Here is a 25,668-nt window from a genome sequence, read left to right on the forward strand (position 1 = left end):
CGATCTTAGCTCACTACAACCTCCGCCTCCCGGGTTCAAGCAATTCTCCTGCCTCAGCCTCCTGAGTAGCTGGGACTACAGGCACACGCCACCACGCCCAGGTAATTTTTGTGTTTTCAGGAGAGACGGGGTTTCACCATGTTGGCCAGGATGGTCTCGATCTCCTGATGTCATGATCCACCCACCTCGGCCCCCAAAGTGCTGGGATTATAGGCGTGAGCCACTGTGCCCAGCCAAAAAGTTAGTATCTTTTAGTCTGTAAGAAATAGACTTGATCCTGCAGTTTTATTTTGTTTTCTGCCTTCCATCTTTCATCCTTTCTTTCTTTCTTCTTTTTTTCCCCACATGGTTCTTTTGGTCTACAGCTTTTACTTTTTTTTAACCTCTTTGAACAACTCAGAATTTTTATTTTAAAATATCTTTCAGATTGCTCTATTATCTCTGAATTTTGGAGTGCACGTGCTTTCATTATTTTAGTAAGTAGTGATTGTCATTTGTAATAGAGTTTTAAAATTTATTTTTAGTTTTAATTGATGAATAATAATTATATATATTTATGGGGTATAATGTGATGTTTTGATGTAGGTATACATTGTAAAAGTTTAAATCAAGTTAATTAACGTATTCATCACCTCACCTACTTATTTTTTATGGTGAGAACATTTAAAATCTATTCTTTTCGTGATTTTGAAATATACGTTATTTTTTTTTTTTTGATTTTTTTTTGTTTGTTTGTTGTGAGACAGAGTCTCTCTCTGTCCCCCAGGCTGGAGTGCGATGGCGCAATCTCAGCTCACTGCAAGCTCCACCTCCCGGGTTCATGCCATTCTCCTGGTTCAGCCTCCGGAGTAGCTGGGACTACAAGCACCCACTACCACGCCTGGCTAATCTTTTTGTATTTTTAGTAGAGACGGGGTTTCACCAATGTTCGCCAGGATGGTCTTGATCTCCTGACCTTGTGATCCGCCCGCCTCGGCCTCCCAAAGTGTTGGGATTACAGGTGTGAACCACCACGCCCAGCCTGAAGTATACATTATTATTAACTACGTTTACCACACTGTGCAATACATTGCTAAACTTACTCCTCTTGTTTAACTGGAACTTTTGTACCCTTTGATCAACTCCTCTCCATTCCCCATTTTCTCTGTATGAGGAATTGCTTTTGGTGTGGCTTGTAACTTTTGACTTTAAGCTCCTCTTCAGTGGAGATTGTTTTCTGTGGGTGTTCCATGTGGCCTAGATTATGCGAGTGCCCAGAAGCCTGGTAATTAAAAAATCAATTTCTACTCAAGAACATTTTTCAGTAATTGTCACTTTTTCTTCCCTTCCATACAAATTTTTCCTCCCTACTGGATCATTCTAATCAGTGTGTAAGCATGCTGTAAGATCTCCTAATTTGACTCATTTTGCTATTTCTTTTTATAGCAAAACTTCTTGAATGACTTGCCTATATTTGCTGCTCTAATTCTTCTCTTCCTGTTCCTTATTGAACTTGTTCCATTCAGGATTTCTCTACTTCCAACCACTCTTAGTCAAGGTCACCAGTGATTTTATTCTGTTGCTCCAACAAATAGTCAATTCTTAATACTCATCTTACATTTGATCATGGCATTTGATTAGTTGATGATTCTTTCTTTCTTTCTTCCTTCCTTCCTTTCTGACAGAGTTTCGCTCTTGTTGCCCAGACTTAGAGTGCAATGGTGTGATCTAGGCTCACTGCAACCTCTCCCTCCCAGGCTCAAGCGATTATGTGTCTATGCCTTTTCCTAAGGTGCCAGTTTATATATTATAGCCGTGCACCTCCACGCCCAGCTAATTTTGTATTTTCAGTAGAGATGGGGTTTCTCCATGTTGGTCAGGCTGGTCTCGAACTCCAGACCTCAGGTGATCCACTTGCCTCGGCCTCCCAAAGTGCTGGGATTACAGGCATGAGCCTCTGCGCCTGGCGATTCTCTCTTTCTTTGAACACTTTATGTAGCTGGTTTCCCGGATACCGCTCTCTGTTTTCCTTCTACCTCAGTGGCTCCTCAGTCTCTTTCTCCTTTGATAGATTTTTCTTATTACCCTGACCCTCTATGTTGGTGTGGTCCAGGGCTTGGTCTTTATACCTCTTCTCTTTATTGTCACTCATTGTCTCAGGGCTTAAACATTTATGGGTGGGTGTGGTGGTTCACACCTGTAATCTCAGCACTTTAGGAGACTGAGGCAGGCGGATCACCTGAGGTCAGGAATTTGAGACCAGCCTGGCCAACGTGATGAAACCTCGTCTCTACTAAAAATACAAAAAGTAGCCGGGCATGGTGGCATACACCTGCAATCCCAGCTACTCAGGAGGCTGAGGCAGGAGAATCACTTAAATCTGGAGGTGGAGGTTGCAGTGAGCCGAGATTCTGGCACTGCATTGGGCAACAGAGCGAGATTCTGTCTCAAACAACAACAATAAAAACGTTTGCAATTTCCTCTGCCTGGAGGTTCCCACAGATACACGCAAGACTTCCTTCTTAATTAACTTCAGGTCTGGATTCAAGACTGTTTTATCTGTTAGTCCTTCCCTGACCATCCTATATAACTTGCACTCCATGTCTAACACTACCTCTCCTCCTTACCCCAATGTAATTTTCTTCACAACACCTATAATTACTACTTGTGTATTTATTTGTTGTCCAGCTCACCCTACAAAATATAAGTCCTGGGAGGGCTGGGACTTTGTGTGTTTAGTTCATTCTTGCCTAGATAGCTATTGGAAGAGTGCTGGGCACATCATCTGGTAAATAATATTCATTGAATGAGTGAGTGAATAATAGAAATAGATGACACCGTTTCATTATTTCCTAAGCTGAGGTAGATATCTCCCTATTTTAAAAAACCTTTTGGTGGTTCAGCCTGTTTCGAAAGAAGTGTTTATGCCTTTTCCTAAGGTGCCAGTTTATAAAGAAATTATTAAACTTCAAAGTGTCATTTTCATATCAGGAACCATCTACCAGGATTAGAGTTCTCAACCTGAGGTTTGTGGGTTCCAAGGATGGGTTTCAAGGCTGTGTTAGCTCCCTGAATTTGAGGGCAAAGTGTTGTATGTAGATGTGTATGTGCATTTTTCTTGGGAAAAGTTTTAGCTTCCATCAGTTTCACAAAGGAGTCGTCAGGACTCAATTAATGGTTTTGAATTCTTGTTACCTTCCTTGGGTGTTGATCAGCTAAAAGCGAACACATTGAAGATAAAACTCATATAATCTTCGCCTCCAAACCACCTTGTCTCTTGACTTTCTTAGAAGCAGAGCACATTGATGTTGGAAGCCACACCCAAGGAAGGTGTCCCTCTAAATGTGCCTGGTAAATTGTTAGCCATGCTGTCCTCAGGAACTCAAAGCAGCACCATCAATCACATGAATGTTAGAAACTTCCAGCTAGGTGCCATGGCTCATGCCTGTCATCGCAGCACTTTGGGAGGCCGAGGTGGGTGGATCACCTGAGGTCAGGATTTCGAGATCAGCCTGGTCAACATGGTGAAACCCCGTCTGTAAAAAAAAAAAAAAAAAAAAAAAAAAGACTAGAAACTTCCACCTATATCAGGCTGAAACAGTTTCACACACAGGAACTTGTTCAGACCCTGGGACTTAAGAGAACATATGGAATCCCTTTTCCACTGGTCAGTTTTTCAGGTACATGAAGATGTAATCCCTTCCCCGCATCAAGCTTTATTCCTCCGGAGGAGATATCTTTAATTCTTGTAAACATGGGACAGGTATAGGACACGTTATGATAATGACAGCTCCTTTTAAAATTTTTATTTATTTATTATTAATTTTGTTTCCATAGATTATTGGGGAACATGGCAGCTCTTTTTTTTTGAATACTCTCCTCTTTGCCAGTTGCCCAAGATAGAACACCCAAACTTTGACATGATACTTCTATTAATGCAACTTAGTATCACAAGATAACTGTCGTGGCCCAGCACAGGATGGCCTGAAAACCGGCAACACTGGGGAAAGGGTAAGAAACCCTTGGCCATTACAAATGGTGTGGAACTGAGCCGAGGGAGGGGTAGTGAGAAGAGAGGGTGAGGTGTCTGAGAGACAATGAGGTAAAATCAGAGGATTCAGCCATTGCCGGCGTGTGGGAAAGGGAAGGAGACGGGAAGAGTCAGGGATGACATTTGTTGAGAGAGAGACGTAGGTGGAAAGAGGATGGCACTACATTGGACTAGCCCCAACCGAATGGGGAGAAGTGGGAGAGGACCCAGGCGATGCAGAGCTGGTGAGAGTGGGAGAATCAAGACAGAGGAGGAAGGTCGGGGCAAATCAAATGTCTCAGGGAGGCCAAGTGAGGCAAGAACGGAAAGGAGAAAGGCGCCGGTTAAGAATCAGGGATGCTGGCAGAGCGTTGCAGCTTTGGGTGTGGGGACTGGCAGGACAAAGAAATGATCTTTGAAGGCCTCGCAGTGCTTGGCCGAGTGCCTGGCACAGAATAGGCGCGCAATAAATGACGGGTGAGAAGTGAAGGAACTCACGAACAGTGACTAGTGAGTGACGAAAGGAACCGAGGGTGGCGTTGACTCGGGAACCGCACTGCAGTGTCGGCGGAGGCTCCTGGGCCGCGGCGCCAGAGAGGGGCGGGTCGTCCCCGACGGCCAATAGGAACTTCGGTATCAGCTCCGCCCCGCCCCTAGCTCCGCCCGGTGCCGCACGTCGCTCGCCTACCGCCTGAGGCGCGCGCAGCCGCCCAGCTCCCGGAAGTGCGCCCGGAGCCGGCGCCGCGGGCCGAGGTGAGCGCGCGTGCGGGGCGGTCCCGGCCTCCGGCCGCTCGGGGCCAGGCCTGGCGGTATCTGCGTCCGCACCTGACTCAGCTGGGCCCCCCGGAGCTTCGGAGGGGCCAGCGGGCTCCCGCGCCCATGCGTCTGGGAGCGCGCGGGGGACGTGGCGAGTGCGGGGCCGGGGCAGCCATGGCTGGGAGTGGACCCTGGGTGCGGGGGGATGTGTGAACCCCGTCCCGGCTATGCGTTCCTGTGCCTGTGCGCCCCGCGGGACCGGAGGGTCTCTGCACTGGGACCGAAAACGGGCTCCTCCCCGCCATCTTCCCCTAAGGGCTGAAAATGAGTCTCGGGAAGAGGAAACCCGATGGGATGATGCCTGGAGTCTCTCCCTGTCTTTAGTGGGGCGCATGGTGGAGAATACGTATCCGATGAGCAGCGCTGACCTGGCCTCGAACACTAAATGCCAGTTCCCCTAGCTGCTTGTGACAACCAGAAAACGCCCCCACAAATCACCAGGCGTTGGCAGTTCTCCCCAAAGCAAAGGCTTTAGAGCTTCCTGGGTTTTAATCTGGCTGCCACTTGTGAGCCTCAGAGGTTCCTGATCTATACACCAGGGTAATTGTGAGAATTAGAAATACATGAGCCGAGCCTGATAATGAGCCGATACGTAGTAGGTGCTTAACAAATGGTTACTTATATATGTAACCATGTATGTAACTACGTGTGTATATTATGCCTAGAATGCACATTTAAAAATTCATTCTGTTTGTTAAAAGTTTAATAACAGGTATGACAGATAACCGTAATTTTTTTCATAACTAATGGGGTCAGTTCTTCATGAGGTCATTGGAATATAAACTCTCTATTAAAGTATTTTAATACTCTATAAAGTAATTTAATTTTGAATAATCGAGACATTTTTCTTACAACACTACCTGGGAGTATAATATTACTAACACAAGATTTAAGTACTTAAAGTTTTTCCAAAATGTCATTTCTCTTAAATATTATCTAAACTGCTATCTTAATTTAGGAAACAGATAAATTGGAGTAAGTTTACAGGTCGGTATCTTGCTGTGTAAAATCTTGCCACTTGTTATTTGAAACACTTGAGCCAAATAGGTTGGATTTACAAAGCAAGGGATTTTAAAAAATATATTTATTCATTTTTTAAGCTTTTACTTGAAACTGTAGGTTTACCTCTGAGCAATCCTTTAGCTGCTTTCCAGGTGGTTTGATAGGCAGTTTTCATTGTCACTCAGTATGAAAACATTTTAATTTCCTTTGTGATTTTTTTCTTTGACTATGGGTTAAGAGCTTTATTTAATAATTTACGTAAATTGGGATTTTCTAGTTATTGATATCTCATTGAATTGCACTATGATCAGAGAATATATTCGAACCCAGGAAACTCTATAAAAGTTTTCCATTGACCTTTCTGGTTTTTGTTTCTCTTGTGTTCCTTTTCTATCAGATATGGGGTTTTTGAGTGTTTTTTGGTATTGCTTTAATGGCTTTTTAGCAATACCGCTTTGTGTAATATTTTTAGAGCTAACTTTAAGATACCAGTCATTTGAAAATTATGCATATAGTCTGGATGAATACTCTTTTTGCACTTGTAATGAATGTATACTCTGCAGTTCTTGGGTCTAGTGTTTTGAAAATGTCAATTAGAGCAAGTCGGTTGATAGTGTTCAGATTTTTTGTCTTTACTGACTTTTTTTTTTGAGACGGAGTCTCATTCTGTAGCCCAGGCTGGAGTGCAGGGGTACGATCTTGACTTACTGCAATTTCCGCCTCCGAGGTTCAGGCTGTTCTCCTGCCTTAGCCTCCTGAGTAGCTGGGATTACAGGTGCACACCACCATGCCCGACTAATTTTTGTATTTTTAGTAGAGATGGGGTTTTACCATGTTGGCCAGGCTGGTCTCGAACTCTGACCGCAGATGATCCTCTGCCTCGGCCTTCCAGAGTGCTGGGATTGCAGGCGTAAGCCACCGTGCCTGGCCTGGGTTTCATTTTTTTTTTTTTTTGAGACGGAGTCTCGCTATGTGGCCCAGGCTGGAGTGCAGTGGTGTGATCTTGGCTAACTGCAACATCCATCCCTGGGTTTAAGCAATTCTCCTGCCTCAATCAGCCTCCCTCGTAGCTGGGATTACAGGCGTGCACCACCATGCCCAGCTAATTTTTGTATTTTTCATAGAGACAGGTTTCGCCATGTTGGCCAGGCTGGTCTTGAACTCCTGACCTCAAGTGATCCACCCACCTTGGACTCCCAAAGCGCTGGGATTACAGGCGTGAGCCACTGCGCCCGGTCCTGGGTTTCCTTTTAAGCGAAAAATAAATTTAATGAGGACCACATAAAAAACATTTGGTATTGGATTACGGTTGACTCTTAATTAAACAACACAGGGTTGAACTGCAAGGGTTCATTTATACAAGGATTTTCGTCGGCCTCTGTGACTCCTGAGACCACAAGACCAACCTTCCTTCTCCTCCTCCTGTTCCTTGTCTTCTTCAGGCTACTCAGTGTGAAGCTGATGAAGGTGACGACCTTTATGGTGATTCACTTCCACTTAGTGAATAGGAAATGTAGTTTCTCTTCCTTATAATTTTCTTTCTTTCTTTTTTTTTTTTTTGTTGAGACAGTCTCACTCTGTCACCCAGGCTGGAGTGCAGTGGTGCGATCTCAGCTCACTGCAAGCTCCGCCTCCTGGGTTCACGCCATTCTCCTGCCTCAGCCTCCCGAGTAGCTGGGACTACAGGCGCCCGTCACCACGCCCGGCTAATTTTTTGTATTTTTTTAAGTAGAGATGGGGTTTCACCGTGTTGACCAGGATGGTCTTGATCTCCTGACCTCGTGATCCGCCCGCCTCAGCCTCCCAAAGTGCTGGGATTACAGGCGTGAGCCACCACACCTGGCCTCTTCGTTATAATTTTCTTAATAATATTTTCTCTAACTTACTTTTTCACAAAAATACAGTAACATGCAAAATGTATGTTAATCAACTATTTAAGGCATCAGTCAATAGGCGGCCCAACTTTTGGGGAATCAGAAATGATATGGATTTTCTGCTGTGTGGGGGTTGGCACCCCTATCTCCTGCATTATTCAAAGGTCAACTGCAATTCTTTTGACCTCGCTCTTTCCTTTCTTGGGACTTTGAAAAGATTGGTTTTTCTTTTTTAGTTTTTAAGTGATTTTCCAATGTCGGATAAATTATTCTGGTGAAACGTAAGGATGAAGACATATGTTTTCCACACCTTAAGAAATAAGCAGCTACAAAAAGCTGGAGTATTGTACTGATCTCTGATGAAGCCAGATCCTCAAGTGATGGGGTATTTTTTTTTTAATTGCTGTAATTAGTCTTAGGGAGAAATGATGACCACCAAATTCTTCATAACATTTAAAGATTTACCCAAGAATCCCATATTATGATTACTTGCAAGAAAGTTAACTAGAAATAGTGGATGATCCTTTTTAAAATAACTTAATATTATTTGCCATTTAATATTTCTCTTTCTACTGTCTTAGTTGTGATCTTCTAAATTTCAATAGCATTCACATAAAATAGTGGTTATCTAGGTCAACACCATAGGAGTATTCTCAAGGTAGTCTTCTCAACCCTCTTTTTTTTTTTTTTTTTGAGACAGAGTCTCTCTCTGTCACCCAGGCTGGAGTGTAGTGGTGTAATCTTGGCTCACTGCAAGCTCCGCCTCCCGGGTTCACGCCATTCTTCTGTCTCAGCCTCCTGCGTGGCTGAGACTACAGGCACCGACCACCATGCCCAGCTAATTTTTTGTATTTTTTTTTAGTAGAGACTGGGTTTCACCATGTTGACCAGGATGGTCTCAATCTCCTGACCTCATGATCTGCCCACCTCGGCCTCCCAAAGTGCTGGGAGTATAGGCATGAGCCACCACACCCGGCCTTCTTAACCCTCTTTAACCCCAAGATTGGAAGTGTCAGTTATGACACTGGTTTTTTCCATAAATTCTCAAATAGACCTATTTCAATATGGCACTCAAAAGACGTGTCTTGGAAATTTCATTACACCTTTTTGGGAAGACTTAATTTGTTTTGTTTAACCTCCTATTTATTACAGAAGCATCTAGGCATTATATTTTATTCCTAGGGCATTAATATCTTTTTCCAGCTTTATTTTTTAGTATGCAGATATAGAGATGAAGACGTAGAAGTGTTTTGTAGAAGAGCCGTTTACCTGGAAACCTATAGTGAAAATGCTTCATATGGTGCATTTTATTCTTCATTTTGTCTGGACATTTGAAGACCAAGAAAGAACATTATAAAATGGGCAGGGAAATGGTGGCTGTTAAGATACGGTATCAGTAGTTTGCTTTGTGGCTTCAAGTTTATAGTCTTTCATAATAGAATCGTATATCCATTGAACAATTTCAAAACCTCCATAGTTGACCCCAAGGCTTCTCGGGCAGGGCATATGAATTTGTTCTTTCTGAAAATGTGTCCCCCTCCTCTGTATAGCACTCAATCTCATTCCCTTTTTAGTGTCCTGGTGAAGACCTAGTTCTTTCCGGAGACAATTCTGCTTCAGAAGCACTTTACTTAAGAGGACTTGCCAGGCTGGACAATGCCCGTTGACTTGGGGCAGGCCCTAGGCCTGCTGCCGTCACTGGCGAAGGCTGAGGGCTCCCAGTTCTCGGAATCAGATGCTGCCCTTCAAGAGGAACTCTCCAGCCCGGAGACCGCGCGCCAGCTTTTCAGGCAGTTCCGTTACCAGGTGATGTCTGGGCCTCATGAGACCCTGAAGCAGCTTCGGAAGCTCTGTTTCCAGTGGCTGCAGCCAGAGGTTCACACCAAAGAGCAGATCCTGGAGATCCTCATGTTGGAGCAGTTTCTGACCATCCTGCCCGGGGAGATCCAGATGTGGGTGCGGAAACAGTGTCCAGGAAGTGGAGAAGAGGCAGTGACCCTTGTGGAGAGCTTGAAGGGGGACCCGCAGAGACTGTGGCAGTGGGTAAGCAGAGGGTATCATGATTGGCGAGTGAAACACAGGGCTCCTCTCTGGTCCCGTCAGGTGTGTGGTCTTTTTTCTTACGACACCAAGTGGGTGGAACTTTTCACACCAACGGCCAATTCTCTGATTCTCTAACACCAGTAGCGTGTCCTGCAGTTCAGTCCTGAAGCTAACTCTGGAGGTTCAGGGCCCAATCCAAGACTGCTGCTGTTCTCAGATGCCAGTCACAGGTCCCACGGGCCACCTGAACTTCTGACAAATTGGCTCTAAATTCGGAGATTCCAACAATCTTCTCTTCAAGTTCGATACTTAGTTAGAATGACTTACAGAACTCAGGGAAGGATTTTACTTCCTGTTACTGACTTACTATAAAGGATACAACTCACTAACAGCCAGAGAGAAGAGCTGCGTCGAGCAAGGTGTGGGGGAAAGGGCATGGAGCTTCCATTGCCTCTCCTGGCATGCTACGTTAGTTACCAGTACCTCCCTGAGGTCACCAACCTGGAAGCTTCCTGAACCCCATGGTTTAGGGATTTTTATGGAGGCTTCACTGCTTTGGCACACTTGACGTAGTCATTTGCATTGGTGATTGAGTATCTCCAGCTGCCCTCCCCTCCTCAGAAGCGGGGGTGTGGGTGGGGGGAGTAGGGGGATGGGGGGTGGGGAGAGACTGAAAGTTGCAACCTTTTAATCTCAAGGTTGGTTCCTCTGGCAACCAGCCCCCGCCCTGAAGCTATCTAGAAGCCTAGCATAAACTCTGGTGTGGTTGAGAAGGGCTCGTTATGAATGACAAAGCCTCTTCCTTCACCTCTGTCACTCAGGAAATTACCAGGGCTTTAGGGGACAAAGACTAACTGTATATTTCTTGTTATACCACAGCTAGGTTCCCTCAACCTCACCTAATTCTAACACCCTGACTCTCAACACTTTTTAGCTGTCGAAGATTGAGGGTGAAGTCTCCCAGCATATTCCACCTTTAGAACGTTTGAGAAGTTATTCAAAAGTTGCCGGAGTTTTCATTGGTGGGGCATATCCCGTAGAGGCACCTTAGTGGCGTGTCTGCAAGGTCTCCCATGCCTGGTGCAGGCCTCAGCTTTTGGTGTCTTTTTGGGACATTTCTTACCCTGGTTCCTGCTGGACTAGAAATAAAAGCTGGTTTTCTCTTTCTCCACATCCTTAGAAATTGTCTTATGATCTATTGCAGAGGGTAAGCTTTGTATCTTTTAGAGATACTTACTCTGGATTCTTCAGTAATTACTAATATATGGTCTCTAGATCAGTATCCAGGTTCTGGGACAGGACATCTTATCAGAGAAGATGGAATCTCCAAGCTGCCACGTGGGGGAAGTGGAGCCCCATCTTGAAGTGGTGCCTCAGGAATTGGGACTTGAGAATTCTTCGGTAGGGCCTGGGGAACTTCTGAGCCACATCGTGAAAGAGGAATCCGACACAGAAGCAGAACTAGGTGAGGATGGTGCTGTGTGGTGGTCTCTTGGAGAGATTTTGGGATTGGGATTAGTAGGCCTAAGTGAGTTGAAATGGTACGCTGCTCAGATTGGGGTATCCCTGGGAGGTTTGCCAACAGGTTAGACCTAAATAAACCGCTCTTGCTTGGAGAGTCAACGTCTGTGTTTTAAACTGCTTTATGACTGGGCCAGACCGTTTGGATTTTGGCTCTGAGGAAGGAGGTGGGAGAAAATACGGGTGAGACTGGAAGGTTGGAGGGAGTTGGAGTTTGTCAGAGAGATAAACAGAAGTCTTGTAATATACATGACAGTACAGGTATTGTTCTGATTTGTGAAGATTGTTATCTGCGCCCTCTGGGGAGTGGTTAAGGCAGACATCCAGATTCTGAAAACTTCCTCTCCTCACTTCAGCCCTGGCTGCCTCCCAGCCTGCCCGACCAGAGGAAAGGCTGATCAGAGACCAGGACCTCGGAGCCTCACTGCTCCCAGCAGCACCGCAGGTGAGCTGAGGTACAAAAACGGTGAAAAGGAAACTTTTTACCTTCTATAATCTCTTCCTCCTGCCTCTTCACCCCATTCCCCATCCTGAGGAAACCTCTGATGTGCTCTCTGTCACCATACGTTAGTTTACTTTTCCTAGAGTTTTATAAAAATAGAATCATGCCAAATGTACTCTTATCTTTGTTCTTATGCATATAGTGTATATATATTTGCTTATTTCCGTATATTCTCTTTTTTTTTTTTTTTTTTGAGACAGAGTCTCGCTCTGTCACCCAGGCTGGAGTGCAGTAGCGCGATCACGGCTCACTGCAGGTTCCGCCTCCCAGGTTCACGCCGTTCTCCTGCCTCAGCCTCCCGAGTAGTTGGGACTATAGGCGCCCACCACTGCGCCCGGCTAATTTTTTTTTTTTTTTGTATTTTTAGTAGAGCTGGGGTTTCACCGTGTTAGCCAGGATGGTCTCGATCTCCTGACCTCATGATCTGCTCATGTATTCTCATTTTTTGAAACAATTTGATTTTGATGTGCCTTAGAGTCATTTTCACATTTCATATAATTGGGATTCATTGAGCTTCTTAGATCTGTGGGTGTATGATTTTCACTAAACTTGGAAAATTTTTGGCCATTATTTCTAAAGCATTTTTTTTTTCTGTCTCACTTATTTCTCCTCTCCTTTAAGAACTTGGGAAATAATACCTGTGGAATGTGTATAATGATAATGTATATACATGTATCAGAGCTCTTCAAGTTGTCCCAAGCTTACTGATTTTTTTTTCTGTTTTTGAAGTCTTGGTGTTTTATTTTGGACAATTTCTGTATGTCTTCAAGTTCATTAATCTTTTCTTTTATAGTATCTGATCTGCTGTTAATCTCATCCAGTATATTTTTCATTCTGTTTTTGAAGTCTTGGTGTTTCATTTAGGACAGTTTCTATTTTTATGTCTTCAAGTTCATTAGTCTTTTCTTCTTACAGCATCTAATTTGCTGTTAATCTCTTCCAGTATATTTTTCATTTTGGATGAATGTTTCACGTCTAGAAGTTTGATTTTGGGCTTTATTATATCTTTCATGTCTATACTTAATGTGTTCACTTTTTTCTCTAGCTTCTTGAACATGTGGAATATAGTTGTATTTGTATTCATATCCTTACCTACTGATTACTACCTGTATTGGGTCTGGGCCAGTTTTGATCAAATGATTATTCTCATTATGAGATGTGTTTTCCTGCTTCTGTGTGTGCCTGGTAATCTTTGTCTTTTTTGTTTGTTTGTTTGTTTTGAGACAGGGTTTTACTTTTTCACCCACGTTGGAGTGCAGTGGTGCGGTCATAGCTCACTGCAGCCTTCACGTCCTGGGCTCAAGCCATCCTCCTGCCTCAGCCTCTTGAGTAGCTAGAACTACAGGCATGTGCCACAATGCTTGGCTAATTTTGAAATTTTTTTGTGTCTTACTATGTTGCCCATGCCTGGTAATCTTTGATTGGGTATCAGACATTGATGGGGTGCTGTATATTTTTGTATTACTGTAAATGTTCTTGAACTTTGCTATGGGATGCAGTTATTTGAACACGGTTGGTTATATGGCACCAGAGAAACATTTAGTCTAGTATTATTTTTTCCATGCTAAGGCACTTCCCTTCTGAGTATTCTGAGTAATCTGATGCCCCTTCATATACCAGGTTTTCCACTCTGCCTGGTGGAAGTACAAACTGTTTCCAGCACTGTGTGAACTCAGGGGATTGTTCCCTCTGATTCTTTTGGGTGGTTATTTCTCAGACTTCGGGGGTACGCTCTGTAGATCTCTGGAGCTTTCTCTTTGTGCAGCTTCCTCCTCTGATTTCTCTGCCCTGTCAATTCTAAGCACCTTGGCATTTCCAGACTCTGAGCTCCTTCTGCTCAACTCAGGGAGGCTGCCTGGCTCAGCCTGGGTTTTCCCTTCCTGTGCTGCTGCCTGGATCCTCTGTCTAGGCAGTACGTTTGGATAACTAGCGCTCACTGAGTTTGTTTTCCCACTTCCAGGGATCTTGTTCTGCTGTGCTTGGGTAATGTGCAGTGTCTGAAAACGATTGTTTCACACATTTTGTCCCATTTTTAGTTGTTTCAGGCAGGAGGTACATTCAGCAATTCCTAATACTTCATTTTCGCTGTACATAGAAGTCTCTGGGACAGATTTATGTTGATATGTAGTTAACAATTTTGAAAAGTTGAATTTTGTAAAAATATTTTTTTTTTCACGAGCCTATATACCTTCATTAAAACATCATTTATAACATCAAGGGAACTCCTCCCAGGACTTGCCTTGCAGTCTACTGTAGAGTGAAGATGAAAATAGAGACGGCAGGAGGTGGTGCTTAATGCTGTGTTTCAGACCAGGGTCTGAGCTTCGGCTCTCCAGGCTCAGAGATACAAAAACTAGAGAATATCCGTTTCATAGTTTACTCTGGGGGAACGTGGATGGGGAGGTGGCAGGGGAGAGACATATCTTTTTAGTGAACCACATGCACCCTCCTGCCTGCTTTCAAGGTGTCCAGAAACCAAATTGTGAAGCAAGACATTGCTTGGTGAGAAAGATGTGGGTGTTCTGTGGAATACATCAACCAGGCTTGGAGGATTATTGTTTCTGCAGTATGTACAGAGTATTCTCACCTGTTCTGGATAACTTAAAGTCAGAAGATTTAAAATGCTCATCAGCACCAATTTGTGTTTTACAACTGTATTTACATATACGTGTGTCTGTATTTCCCTACCTTCAGAAGATAACTAGTTAGCAACCATTTAAGTTAAACGAACAAAACTCATCCCTACCCAATCTGAATATCCCCTCCAAACTAACAGCAGTTATTTGCATCAGGAAGACTTTGATATTTAATGAAATCCTTTGGAAGTAAAAGGAATTTTTAAATTAATCACTCCCTCTAATCTCAAGTAAGTGAGGAACTTCATAAATAATGCCAGAATGATGATATGGTATTACTCCCAGTACACAGTAGTTATTTCATTAGTAGAAACCATGACTCAGTTGGAACCTTACATAGTACTCCAGCAATGCATTTACTCACCTTCCTCTGTTTTCAAACTTAAAGGAAAGGAACAGCGTGTAAGTAACTCAGTGCAAGTCAGTTGTAATATCTTATAAACCCACAAGATGGTGCCAGTTCCACACAAAAATAGAGAGAATTTTCCCATCAAATCCCATGCTTCTGTCTTTCAGGAGAAAAAGTTAGGTTTTTCCGTCTCTTCTAAATATGAGAAAAAGGCAAGCTGGCTGCCATTGGTGTCTTGCCTCTTCAGTAGGAGGTTTTATTCGAATGCACCCAGCTTCTTGGCAGTTCCTTGAGTAAATCTGTGTCTTTAAGCTGGAGGTACCCTGTCAGTGCTCCTGAAGCAACTTCTCTGGTTTTTGAATGAGCTGACTTTGACCCCTGGGGGTTTTGGTGGCTGTATCCTTTTCTGCCTTGTCCTCTTCTTGGTAGTTACTGTGTTCAAGGAGTAGATCCTGCGTCAGCAAGCCAGGCAGCCAGGCAGATACTACTGTGCTTGTACATCCTTTCCTCTGCTGTCACTGAAGCCAGGGTCCCTGTGTTCTGACCACAAAGACTGAGAATTCCTGTATTCAGCTCAAGTGTTTGCTCAAGTGATTATTTTCAGGAGGTTGTTAAAATAGCTGCATTCACAGGAGATTAACAGAATAAGCTGCTAGCTGTTTATACTTTAAACATTAAAAAAAATTGAAATTTAAATTCACATGAAAAATGTGGTGATAGTTAATAGTTGACTATGTAATTAGGTATATTGAGGTCGCTTTTCAGCTTCCTATCCTTCCCACCCAAAAAAGTCCAAACCCTCTTTCGTTTGTTTGTTTGGCTTAGCACCTGCTAATTAAACACTTTTTGGTATCTCCTTTCTCCTTGAGCCATTTCCACTTCTCTTTGATGTGCTGGGGGCAGACTTGACTTAGGACTGAGAATGTATTAGTCCGTTTTCACACTGCTGATAAAGACATACCTGAGACTGGGCAATTTACAAAAGAAAGAGGTTTAATTGGACTTACAATTCCATATGGCTGGGGAGGCCTCACAATCATGGTGGAAGGCAAGGAGGAGCAAGTCACATCTTTCGAGGATGGTGGCAGGCAAAGAGAGAGCGCGTGCAGGCAAACTCCGGTTTTTAAAGCCATCAGATGTTATGTTATTCACTATCACGAGAACAGCACAGGAAAGAACCGCCCACTTGGTTCAGTTATCTCCCACCAGGTCCCTCTCAAAATACATGGGGATTATGGGAGCTACAAGATGAGATTTGGGTGGGGACACAGAGCCAAACCATATCAGAGAGTGCCTTCCCCGAATAGTATATTGTATACAGTAGGAGGATGACTTTGTAATTCCTCTCCTCATTTCTGTTCCCTGAAGCCTGGCTATTCATGTCTATCAACTTTGGGGTTTCTGAAAGTGTGCAGAATCCGTTAATTCTCTCTGCAGACCCTTTGGGTGATTCTGGGAGACTGCATGTCATAGTAATAATACATATTATCTACTGAGGACCTATTTGCTAAGGGCTCTATTTCACCTCAGCAACATATATCGAGTGGCTCTTCTGTTCTGGGCAGGCTCTTGGGATCTGGGAAGGTATAAGAGTAGGACAGAGTCCTTTCCTCATGGAGCTTACGTTGCTAGTAGAGGCAGCAGTTAATCAAATACTTACATGTGTGCATATACATATGTACAAACACATAAATATTTAATAAACAGATAAATGCTGTGAATAAAAAAAAGTACAGTGTGCTGTGAAAGCAGGTGACACTTGCATTATTTATCTCAAACCTCCCAACACTTTTGTGAGTTCAGTGCCATCATTAGGTGAGGCCTGAAACTCTGGAAGGTTAAGTAACTTGCTCAAGGTCGCACAGCTAGAAAGTGGCAAGGTTGGGACTTAAAACTCAGTATGTCTGACTCCCAAAAAAATGGGTTGCTAATCCCTCTGCTATACAGTCTGAGTTTGTAATAGTCAGCTTCTTGGTGGAAGACTGAAATTTGAATTCACGAAAGCAGACCCTAGCTGTATGGTATTGCCAGTTTTGAGTCTCCAGTCTGTCGTTTCATAGGAAAAGCAGGGCTTCTTTTGGAGATTGTGGAGGGACAGCTTGCTCCAAAGAACCCACCAGTTTTCCACTATCTGGCAAGAAAACTAATTTAATGTTAGACTCTAAATGCAGAACTATAAGAGATTTCAAGTATGGTTATAACCTCTCTCTCTTCTCTGAATATACCAATCTTTGTTTCAGGGTAAAGCTTACAATGCAGTTGACTCTAACTACATTTTACTGATTTGCACTTGCTTTTCCAACAGATTCCTTTTTAACTTCTTTCTTTTACTTTTTGAATTTCCTGATTTTAATTAAATAGTGGGACTATCAGGCTATTTCTCTTCAAAGACCTCTAGTACAAGCACTTGAGTTAACAAACAAACAAACAAAAAAAACAAATAGTACCAGCCGGGCGAGGTGGCTCACACCTGTAATCCCAGCACTTTAGGAGGCCAAGGCAGGCGGATCACGAGGTCAGGAGATTGAGACCATCTATCCTGACAGTGAAACCCCATCTGTATTAAAAATACAAAAATTAGCCAGGCGTGGTGGCGTGTGCCTGTAGTCCCAAATTACTCAGGAAGCTGAGGCAGGAGAATCACTTAAACCTGGGAGGCGGAGGTTGCAGTGAGCAGAGATCGCTCCACTGCGCTCCAACCTGGGCGACAGAACAAGATTCCATCTAAAAAAAAAAAAAATAGTATGGAAAAGGCTCCTGCCCTCTATATTCTCCACTTTTAAATAATTCAGCTGAAAAAGTGCAGAATGTAAAGCCTAGATGTTTTCTCACCAAGGAAAGAAACACTGATATAGGGACTGTGGTTTTCCCTTTGGCCTCTTTGTCCCTTGAACCCCTCTGCTGGGATTTCTCAGGTCTTGGATGGCCATGATCCTATGGCACGTTTCTTTCTTCTCAGCTTTCCTTTAGGCCGGGAAGGCAGTTCAAACACCTTCATTGGAGTCATGGTATTGTATTTTTTTTTTCCCCAGGAACAGTGGAGACACCTGGATTCCACTCAAAAGGAGCAATACTGGGATCTCATGCTGGAGACCTATGGGAAAATGGTCTCAGGAGGTGAGGGCGTGGGTTAGCCTGATGGAAGGAGGTGGAAGGACTGGAAAACTGTGAGGCATTTTCCAGGCACTCATAGAGACGTCTGCTGAACGTAAAATTGCCAGGTGAAGGAAATCATTAGGGACACAGTTGGGAACTGGGGCAAGTTGGAGATAGCAGAATCACAGTAAGAACTTCCTTGTATTGAAAGTATTCAGTGTGCCAGGAACTGTTTGTGGGTACATTGCACGGAGTAACTTCTTTAATCTATGAAATTGATGATGGTATTCTCATTTTAAACCTGATGAAAGTGAATGTCAGATCAAATACTTACCCACGGCCACGTAACTCATAAGTGGGCTGAGTCATGACGGAACTTAGTTGTGGCTGACTCTGAGTCCACGCTCTTTTCTACTAAGCCACACTTGTCAGCCAGCCATTGGTGGGATCCCAGTCGTGATGCTCACACCAGCCTGCCAGGTAGTCTACAGACCTTTCTGTCCACCTCCTTAGACTCTTGTTTTCGTGGCCTTTACCATCAGTCAGGGTCATCCTGTGAGTACTGGTGTCTTACAAGCTCCACACGCTGTTCTAAGGTGAATTTCTGCACGCGTCCAGAGCCTTCATATTGTCTCTAATGCGTAGGGTACTCCTTTGAAAGACACAGCTTGAGCTCCCGGTCTTCCGCATTCATCCAGGCCCACCATACATCTTTCTCTCTATAGCAGGCATTTCCCATTCCAAACCTGACCTGACTAATTCAATAGAATATGGGGAAGAGCTGGCAGGACTGTACCTTCATGTCAATGAGAAGGTCCCAAGACCCACCTGCATAGGTGAGTAATCGTTCATTGGTCTGGAATCATTTCTGACTGCCTCTCATGAAATTGGAGGTGACTGGGGAGGTGGTGAAGGAGGTCGGGGGAGATGGAATATTCTATTACGTTGGTTGTAAGTAGCCATGATCTGATTGGTTTGATTCGACTATTGAGATTGAGTCTATTTATCTCTGGCTATAGGGCTGCTGACACACATTTAACCATGGAAGGAAGACCACACATCAGACCTGTTGCCTTTAATCTTTTCTGTTGTTTTAGCTTTCTTTCTCAGAAAGAATTAAGATTCACACAAATTGAGACCAATACAAATAGAGTAGAATTTCATTGAAAAGGATTATGTAGCAGCCTAGCAAGAAGTTAGAGTATCTAGACATAAAACAAACAGGAAAAAGTTTTATCTAATCCCTGTGCACCTCACATTTTTAAAACAGCAACATCAACAAATACTTCATATAAATAATTTATTTAAGACTAGGGAAGAAGAAATCTGAACTTGTTCTCTTGTAAAATAGCAGTCATTCTTTGCTTTCTACACTTTTTCTAAAACACTGAAGTGATGTAAAACCTAACTGTGAAACCTCCCCGCCCCCCCCACACACATACACACACTTACATACACAGTAAATCCCAGCACCTTAGAGGAAGAAGAGGACCAAGGATGGGAAGGGTAGGGCAAGCCATTCTTTCTCCCCAGTGGCATCTAATTAATTATTTTCTTTTGCTAGTATACCACAGAGAGAGTGATCATTAGCTGAGATATTTGATTTTAATTTTATGCAATATATTTATCACGCTATTTCACAAGGATTTCTTCTGGAACAGTATTTTTCAAACTGCATTGCATAACCAGTTAGTGAGTTGTGAAATCATATGGTAGAGTTACAACCAGCGTTAAAACAAACAAACAAACAAAAAACAAACAATAAGATTGAAGAGGAAATATCAGATGTAGGGGTGGGTAGTGTTTCAGGAAATACTTGTTTAAAATATGTGTGTGTGTACTGTGTTTCAATATAAATATATTGATTACTGCCTTAGCTTGGGCTGCTGTAATAAGATACCATAGATTAAGTTGCTTAAACAACGAACATTTATTTCTCACATTTCTGGAGGCTGGGAAGTCCAAGATCAGGGTACCAGCATGGTTTGCTGACCTCGCTTTTCTTGCTGTGTCATCACAGAGCAGAGAGGGGGGTTGGGGAGAGGAGACAGGGAGAGGCAGGGAGAGACTGGGAGAGGGGGAGGTGAGAGAGGGAGAAGGGGAGACAGGAAACTAATCCCATCATGAGGACTCCACCCTTAGAACCTCATCTAGACCTAATCCCTCCCAAAGGCCCCAGGCCCCACCTCCAAATACCATCATACTGGGGGCTAGGGCTTCAACATAAGAATTTTGGGGGATCACAGTTTAGTCCGTAGAACTTATTGTGGGTTGTAGTCAGAGAAGGTTGAAAATATTGCTTTGGAGGTCGTTGCAGTAGGATTTTTTTTTATAGACTATTTTTTAGGGCAGTTTTGAGTTCATAGTAGAATGGAATGGAAGCTACAGAGATTTCCCATATAGCTCCTAGTAGTCTGATCTTATTTGTGATATATAGCTCACTATATTCCTACTCATTTTGTTTGTTTGTTTGTTTTTCCCTCATCCCACCTCTGCTGACATGGTCCCATTAGATACTGCCTGTAACCAGATGTGAGGAGTCTACAAGGGTCATCCCACCTTGATAGGCAAAACAAAACAAAACAAAACAAAAAAACTATTATACGTTCCTGTCTCTACTAAAAATGCAATATATATATATACGTGTGTGTGTGTGTGTGTGTATGTGTGTGTGTGTGTATATATATATTTATAGCTGGGCATGGTGGTGGGCACCTGTAATACCAGCTACTTGGGAGACTGAGGCAGGAGAATTTGCTTGAACCTGAGAGGCGGAGGTTGCAGTGAGCCGAGACCACACCATTGCACTCCAGCCTGGGCAGCAAGAATGAAACTTCGTCTCAAAAAAAAAAAAAAAAACGAAGGATCTGTGGAAAGAGGTTTAGGACGATGAATCTGGCAGCAACGTGTAGGACAGATAGGAAGGGAACACTTGGAGGAAGGAAGTCTGCAGGAAGTCAGTGCGGGAGTCCGGCTGTCTGGGGAAGAGACCTGGAATAATTGTGGAAGTCACAGTAACCAGATGGGAAAGGCCTGGTTTGAAAAATACAACAGTGTGCTCGTTTACCAGATCTGCACTCAGATCAGGGGCAAAAATCAATGTAGAGAGTGAATATGCTGTTATAGTTGACCGTATGGAAGAACAGCTCCTAGTTAAAACAGGCCAGCAGGGGGCAGTCTCAAAAAGTCATCTACTTCCCCTTCTAATCAAAATCCAAAGGATTAAAGTTTTTAAAGTAGTTATCTGGAAAAATACAACATGCAAGAATAGTTTTAAAAAAAGTTTTGAAAGAAGAATGTTTCATGAATGCTAGATCTGAAAATATTAGGTCTTGTATTATAAAGGTAAAAATCATTAAAATAGTGTGATGCTGATATAAAAGTAGATGCACAGATCAATGGAACAGAAAAGGGAGCATAGAAAGAGATGCTGGTCTGTATAAGAATTTAGCATGATCAGGCCAGCGCGGTGGCTCATGCCTGTAATCCCAGCACTTTGGGAGGCTGAGGCAGGCGGATCATTTGAGGTCAGGAGTTTGAGACCAGCCTAGCCAACATGGTGAAACCCCATCTAACTACACTACAAAAATTAGCCGGGCATGGTGGTGGGCACCTGTAATCCCAGCTACTTAGGAGGCTGAGGCAAGAGAATTGCTGGAGCCTGGGAGGCAGAGGTTGCAGTGAGCCGAGATCACGCCACTGCACTCCAGCCTGGGTGACAAAGCAAAACTCCATCTCAAGAAAACAACAACAAGAAACAGTTTTCATGAACATGACAGATAAATGCTTATTTTTGTTAATATAGAAAGAGTTAAAGTTGATACGAAAAATGTACTTTCCCAGTAAAATATGGGCAGTAGTCTTCGAGTATGAAAAATAGCTCATGAATGTGATAAAGATTCATCCTTCATAACTTAAGAATTAAAATTTAAAACAGTGAAAAACCATTTTTCATCCGTCTAAATGGCATGTTTAAAAATATTCAATATTTAAGTATTGAATACCTACTTCCCCCTCTGCCCAATTTCACATATGAGAGGATGGCAGAGTTGTTCTGGAAGTTGGGTTACCAGCAGGTGTCAAGAGCCTGAATATTTATGCCTGTTGACACAGTAATTCCACTTTGAGAAATTCCTTTGAGGTATTGATGAGAAATGTGGGCAAAAACTTACGAAGAAAAATGCTGATCACAGCATTATTTATTGTAGCAAAAACACAATAAGCAAATTAGATTTTCATGGTAGGGGAACAAATTATGTGTTTATTATGGCATCTTCTTGATGGGCCATTACTCACCTCTTTAAAATGATATTTATAAAGGCTTTTTTAAAGACAAGAGAAAGTACCTTTGCCATTGGAGAGGAATATATTCTAAGGCTTTTATTTTATTTTATTTTATTTTTAGATTCAGGGACATTCTAAGGCTTTTTGACTTCACAAGTTCAGATCTAGCTCTCTAGAAGATGCCTAGATCCCTGGCAGACAATTGAAAAGACACTAATGTATGAAAAAGAAAGGTAAATGGCATGTTTAGATCTTTAGTTAGAGATCTTTAGAAAGAGAAAGAGATCTTTAGAAAGATCTTTAGTTAGAGATCTTTAGAAAGAGAAAGGTAAATGGCATCTTTAGATCTATATAGTTAAAATCATGTATGAAAGTTGAAAATCCTACCATCAAAATAAAAATTTTCTATATGCATCATTAAGTAGTATAGCCAAAAACCCAAGTTATGGTGAGAAAAACAAACTTCCAGTTGCTAGTGTGATTTAATAAAGCACATGTAAATACTAGATTCAAGCACAGATCAAGGGATTCACTTTTATAGTACAACCTTGCTGCACTGCAACTGTGGTAAAATGACACGTGCATTTCACAAATTCTGGGCGTCTTATGAATGGGAGAGGGAGACTCCATATTACATTGATTAATGCCACCATTCACAATTAAATACTACATAGCTGGATATGGAACGATATGTACAATATGACACAAATTATGTCAGAAAATAGCATATACCTACATACATATAGATTAAATTAAAAAGACTGAAAGGAAATGTATACTCATAGTTGTCATCTCTGGGTGGTAAGATTGAGGCGGATTTGGTTTTCTTCTGTATATATTTCTCTCTCTTGAGTTTTTTTTTTTAAGTTACCATATTTATCTTTTATACATAATCAGATAAAAATCATTTTAAAAGCAGTAATTGCCTATAATACTGGACCTTTCCTGGACCTTAAGAAATACATGTGGCTTTATTTATGGAGTGATCACTTTATGAGCGCTCCTGTGTTGTTTAAAAATCCTCAGCTCCAGAGCCGAACCATTTAGCCTTGAACCCAGGACAGGGGAAGTGAGTTTGAGCATTCAGGCATATGGTAGTTTTCTTCATCACTTACTAATGCCCTTAAAAAAAAAAAAAAGAGGCCGAGCGCGGTGGCTCACACCTGTAATCCCAGCACTTTGGGAGGCCGAGGCGTGTGGATCATGAGGTCAGGAGATCAACACCATCCTGGCTAACACGGTGAAACCCCGTCTCTACTAAAAATACAAAAAATTAGCCGGGCGTGGTGGTGGGCGCCTGTAGTCCCAGCTACTCGGGAGGCTGAGGCAGGAGAATGGCGTGAACCCAGGAGACGAAGTTTGCAGTGAGCCGAGATCGCACCACTGCACTCCAGCCTGGGTGACAGAGCGAGACTCCATCTCAAAAAAAAAAAAAAAAAAAAAATGAATGTTTTATGATAACCTTCTCTTTGACATTGAGTTAGTAAACAGGGCACAGCACTTGAACCATTTCAAATCTTCTTTCTTCTTTTAGGAGACAGACAAGAGAATGACAAGGAGAACCTAAACTTGGAGAATCACAGGGACCAGGAGCTCCTGCATGCTTCCTGTCAAGCCTCAGGAGAGGTTCCTTCTCAGGCTTCCTTGAGGGGCTTCTTCAGTGAGGATGAGCCAGGATGCTTTGGAGAAGGAGAGAATCTCCCTGAGGCTCTGCAAAACATTCAGGATGAGGGAACAGGGGAACAGCTCTCTCCTCCAGAAAGGATTTCTGAGAAACAACTAGGTCAGCATTTGCCTAATCCTCATTCAGGAGAAATGTCCACTATGTGGCTTGAGGAGAAGAGAGAGACCTCCCAGAAGGGGCAGCCAAGGGCCCCCATGGCCCAGAAGCTCCCCACCTGCAGGGAGTGTGGGAAGACCTTTTATAGGAATTCTCAGCTTGTTTTTCACCAAAGAACTCACAACGGAGAGACATACTTTCAGTGCACCATCTGCAAAAAAGCCTTTCTGCGGAGTTCAGACTTTGTGAAGCATCAGAGAACTCACACAGGAGAGAAGCCCTGTAAATGTGATTACTGTGGGAAAGGCTTTAGTGACTTCTCAGGATTGCGCCACCATGAGAAAATCCACACGGGCGAGAAACCCTATAAATGTCCCATCTGTGAGAAAAGTTTCATTCAGAGATCAAACTTCAATAGACATCAGAGGGTTCACACAGGAGAGAAGCCTTATAAATGTTCGCACTGTGGGAAGAGTTTCAGCTGGAGGTCGAGCTTTGACAAACATCAAAGATCCCACTTAGGAAAGAAGCCCTTTAAGTAGCCAGTAACCAAACCCTCTTTCCCCATTTCTGTCTCCCAGCCCGTTAAAAATATACTCAGCTCCATCAAGAGGAACTGTGTCTCTGAGAGGATACCCCTGTTCATCTCTTTTCATGGATTGGAGAGGCGAGAATCTGGACATGGCTTTGGACTTGGAGGATATCTTGGATTGGATTTCACAATGGCTTAAATTCTTGATTCTGCCTCAGGAGAAAGAATAGTCTTCATGTTTCCACTCATCCTTCCTTTGGACCCACTGGGGAAAAAGTCTAAACTGGAGATCCAGTTTTAGAAGTGCTTTCTGGGAAGCATTTAATGGGATTAGCTGTAGTCACTGCTTATGGGAAGAACCTCAGATGAGCCCCTTAAAATGGGTTCTAGAGCAGGTCTTCTGTTCCAGAAGCGGAGAAGAGGAGAAGCATAGAGGGCCAGTGAGCTCACGTGCGTTCTTTGTCATCGGGGCGAAAAACTCACTTCAAGCGTCCCTTGTTTGAAATAAACTTAGAGTCACTTTCTATCTTACTTGTTTGAAGTGTTCACTGTGTGTCTGACTGTATTTCAAAGCACATGATTTCATAGAAGACCCTAGGCAGTTGAGCTCCAAAGTCAGCCCCTATAAACCTATCCAGTTCATGATGTAGCAGAACAGTAATAGGAAAGTCCTAGGCTGATGTTCAGATGATGAGAGCTTGGCCAGGGCTTGTCTCAGCTAAGTTTGTTTTTGGTGTCCTCTTTCTGAGCCAACCTTCCACTTGATCTCTTGCCTCAAGCCACCCCTCTTCCTCCTGGCATCTCACATGGGCTATCATTTTTGCCAAAGTGTGTTCTATGCTTTAGAATTACCTTTGTTTTAATCTCATTTTGTCTGTGAGTGTTAGGAAGAAATCAATAGTATTGATCTAGTTTATAATACTGTCTAGCAGTTTATTAACACATGTATCTAAACTGTCCAATTGTCCTTGTCGCCACAAGTTACATGCCTCAAAGTGTCCTGCCTGTATAGTGAGACTTCCCCCTCCCACCGTCTTCCACTTCCTTCTTTTTGCCTGAATTTTTTTTTTTTGAAGACAGAGTCTTGCTCTGTTGTCAGGCTGAAGGGCAGTGGTACAGTGGTGCAACCTCGGCTCACTGCAACCTCCAACTCCCTGGTTCAAGCAATTCTCCTGCTTCAGCCTCCCGAGTAGCTGGGATTACAGGCACGCACTACCAAACCCA

General features: G+C 43.1%; 1 protein-coding gene across 3 annotated transcripts; it reads left to right on the forward strand.

Moving 5' to 3' along the window:
- Nucleotides 1-4,682: 4,682 nt before the first annotated feature.
- ZNF18 (zinc finger protein 18) lies at nucleotides 4,683-24,975 on the forward strand. Of its 3 annotated transcripts, XM_011965682.1 has the most exons (9): nucleotides 4,821-4,920; nucleotides 5,082-5,365; nucleotides 6,481-6,602; nucleotides 9,276-9,744; nucleotides 11,020-11,209; nucleotides 11,622-11,710; nucleotides 17,785-17,869; nucleotides 18,574-18,684; nucleotides 23,667-24,975. In XM_011965682.1, the coding sequence occupies exons 4-9, from the start codon at nucleotides 9,358-9,360 to the stop codon at nucleotides 24,452-24,454; spliced, it is 1,650 nt and encodes a 549-aa protein (XP_011821072.1). In that variant the 5' UTR covers nucleotides 4,821-4,920; nucleotides 5,082-5,365; nucleotides 6,481-6,602; nucleotides 9,276-9,357; the 3' UTR covers nucleotides 24,455-24,975. The 3 variants fall into 3 exon arrangements, with proteins under 3 accessions (XP_011821071.1, XP_011821073.1, XP_011821072.1); XM_011965681.1 differs by lacking the exons at nucleotides 4,821-4,920; nucleotides 5,082-5,365; nucleotides 6,481-6,602 and adding an exon at nucleotides 4,683-4,762; XM_011965683.1 differs by lacking the exons at nucleotides 4,821-4,920; nucleotides 5,082-5,365; nucleotides 6,481-6,602 and adding an exon at nucleotides 4,683-4,762 and having other exon boundaries at nucleotides 18,577-18,684.
- The last annotated feature ends 693 nt before the right edge of the window (nucleotides 24,976-25,668 follow it).

The sequence above is a fragment of the Mandrillus leucophaeus genome, unplaced genomic scaffold (assembly GCF_000951045.1).
Source record: "Mandrillus leucophaeus isolate KB7577 unplaced genomic scaffold, Mleu.le_1.0 Scaffold732, whole genome shotgun sequence".
In the NCBI taxonomy this organism is placed as follows: Eukaryota; Metazoa; Chordata; class Mammalia; order Primates; family Cercopithecidae; genus Mandrillus; species Mandrillus leucophaeus.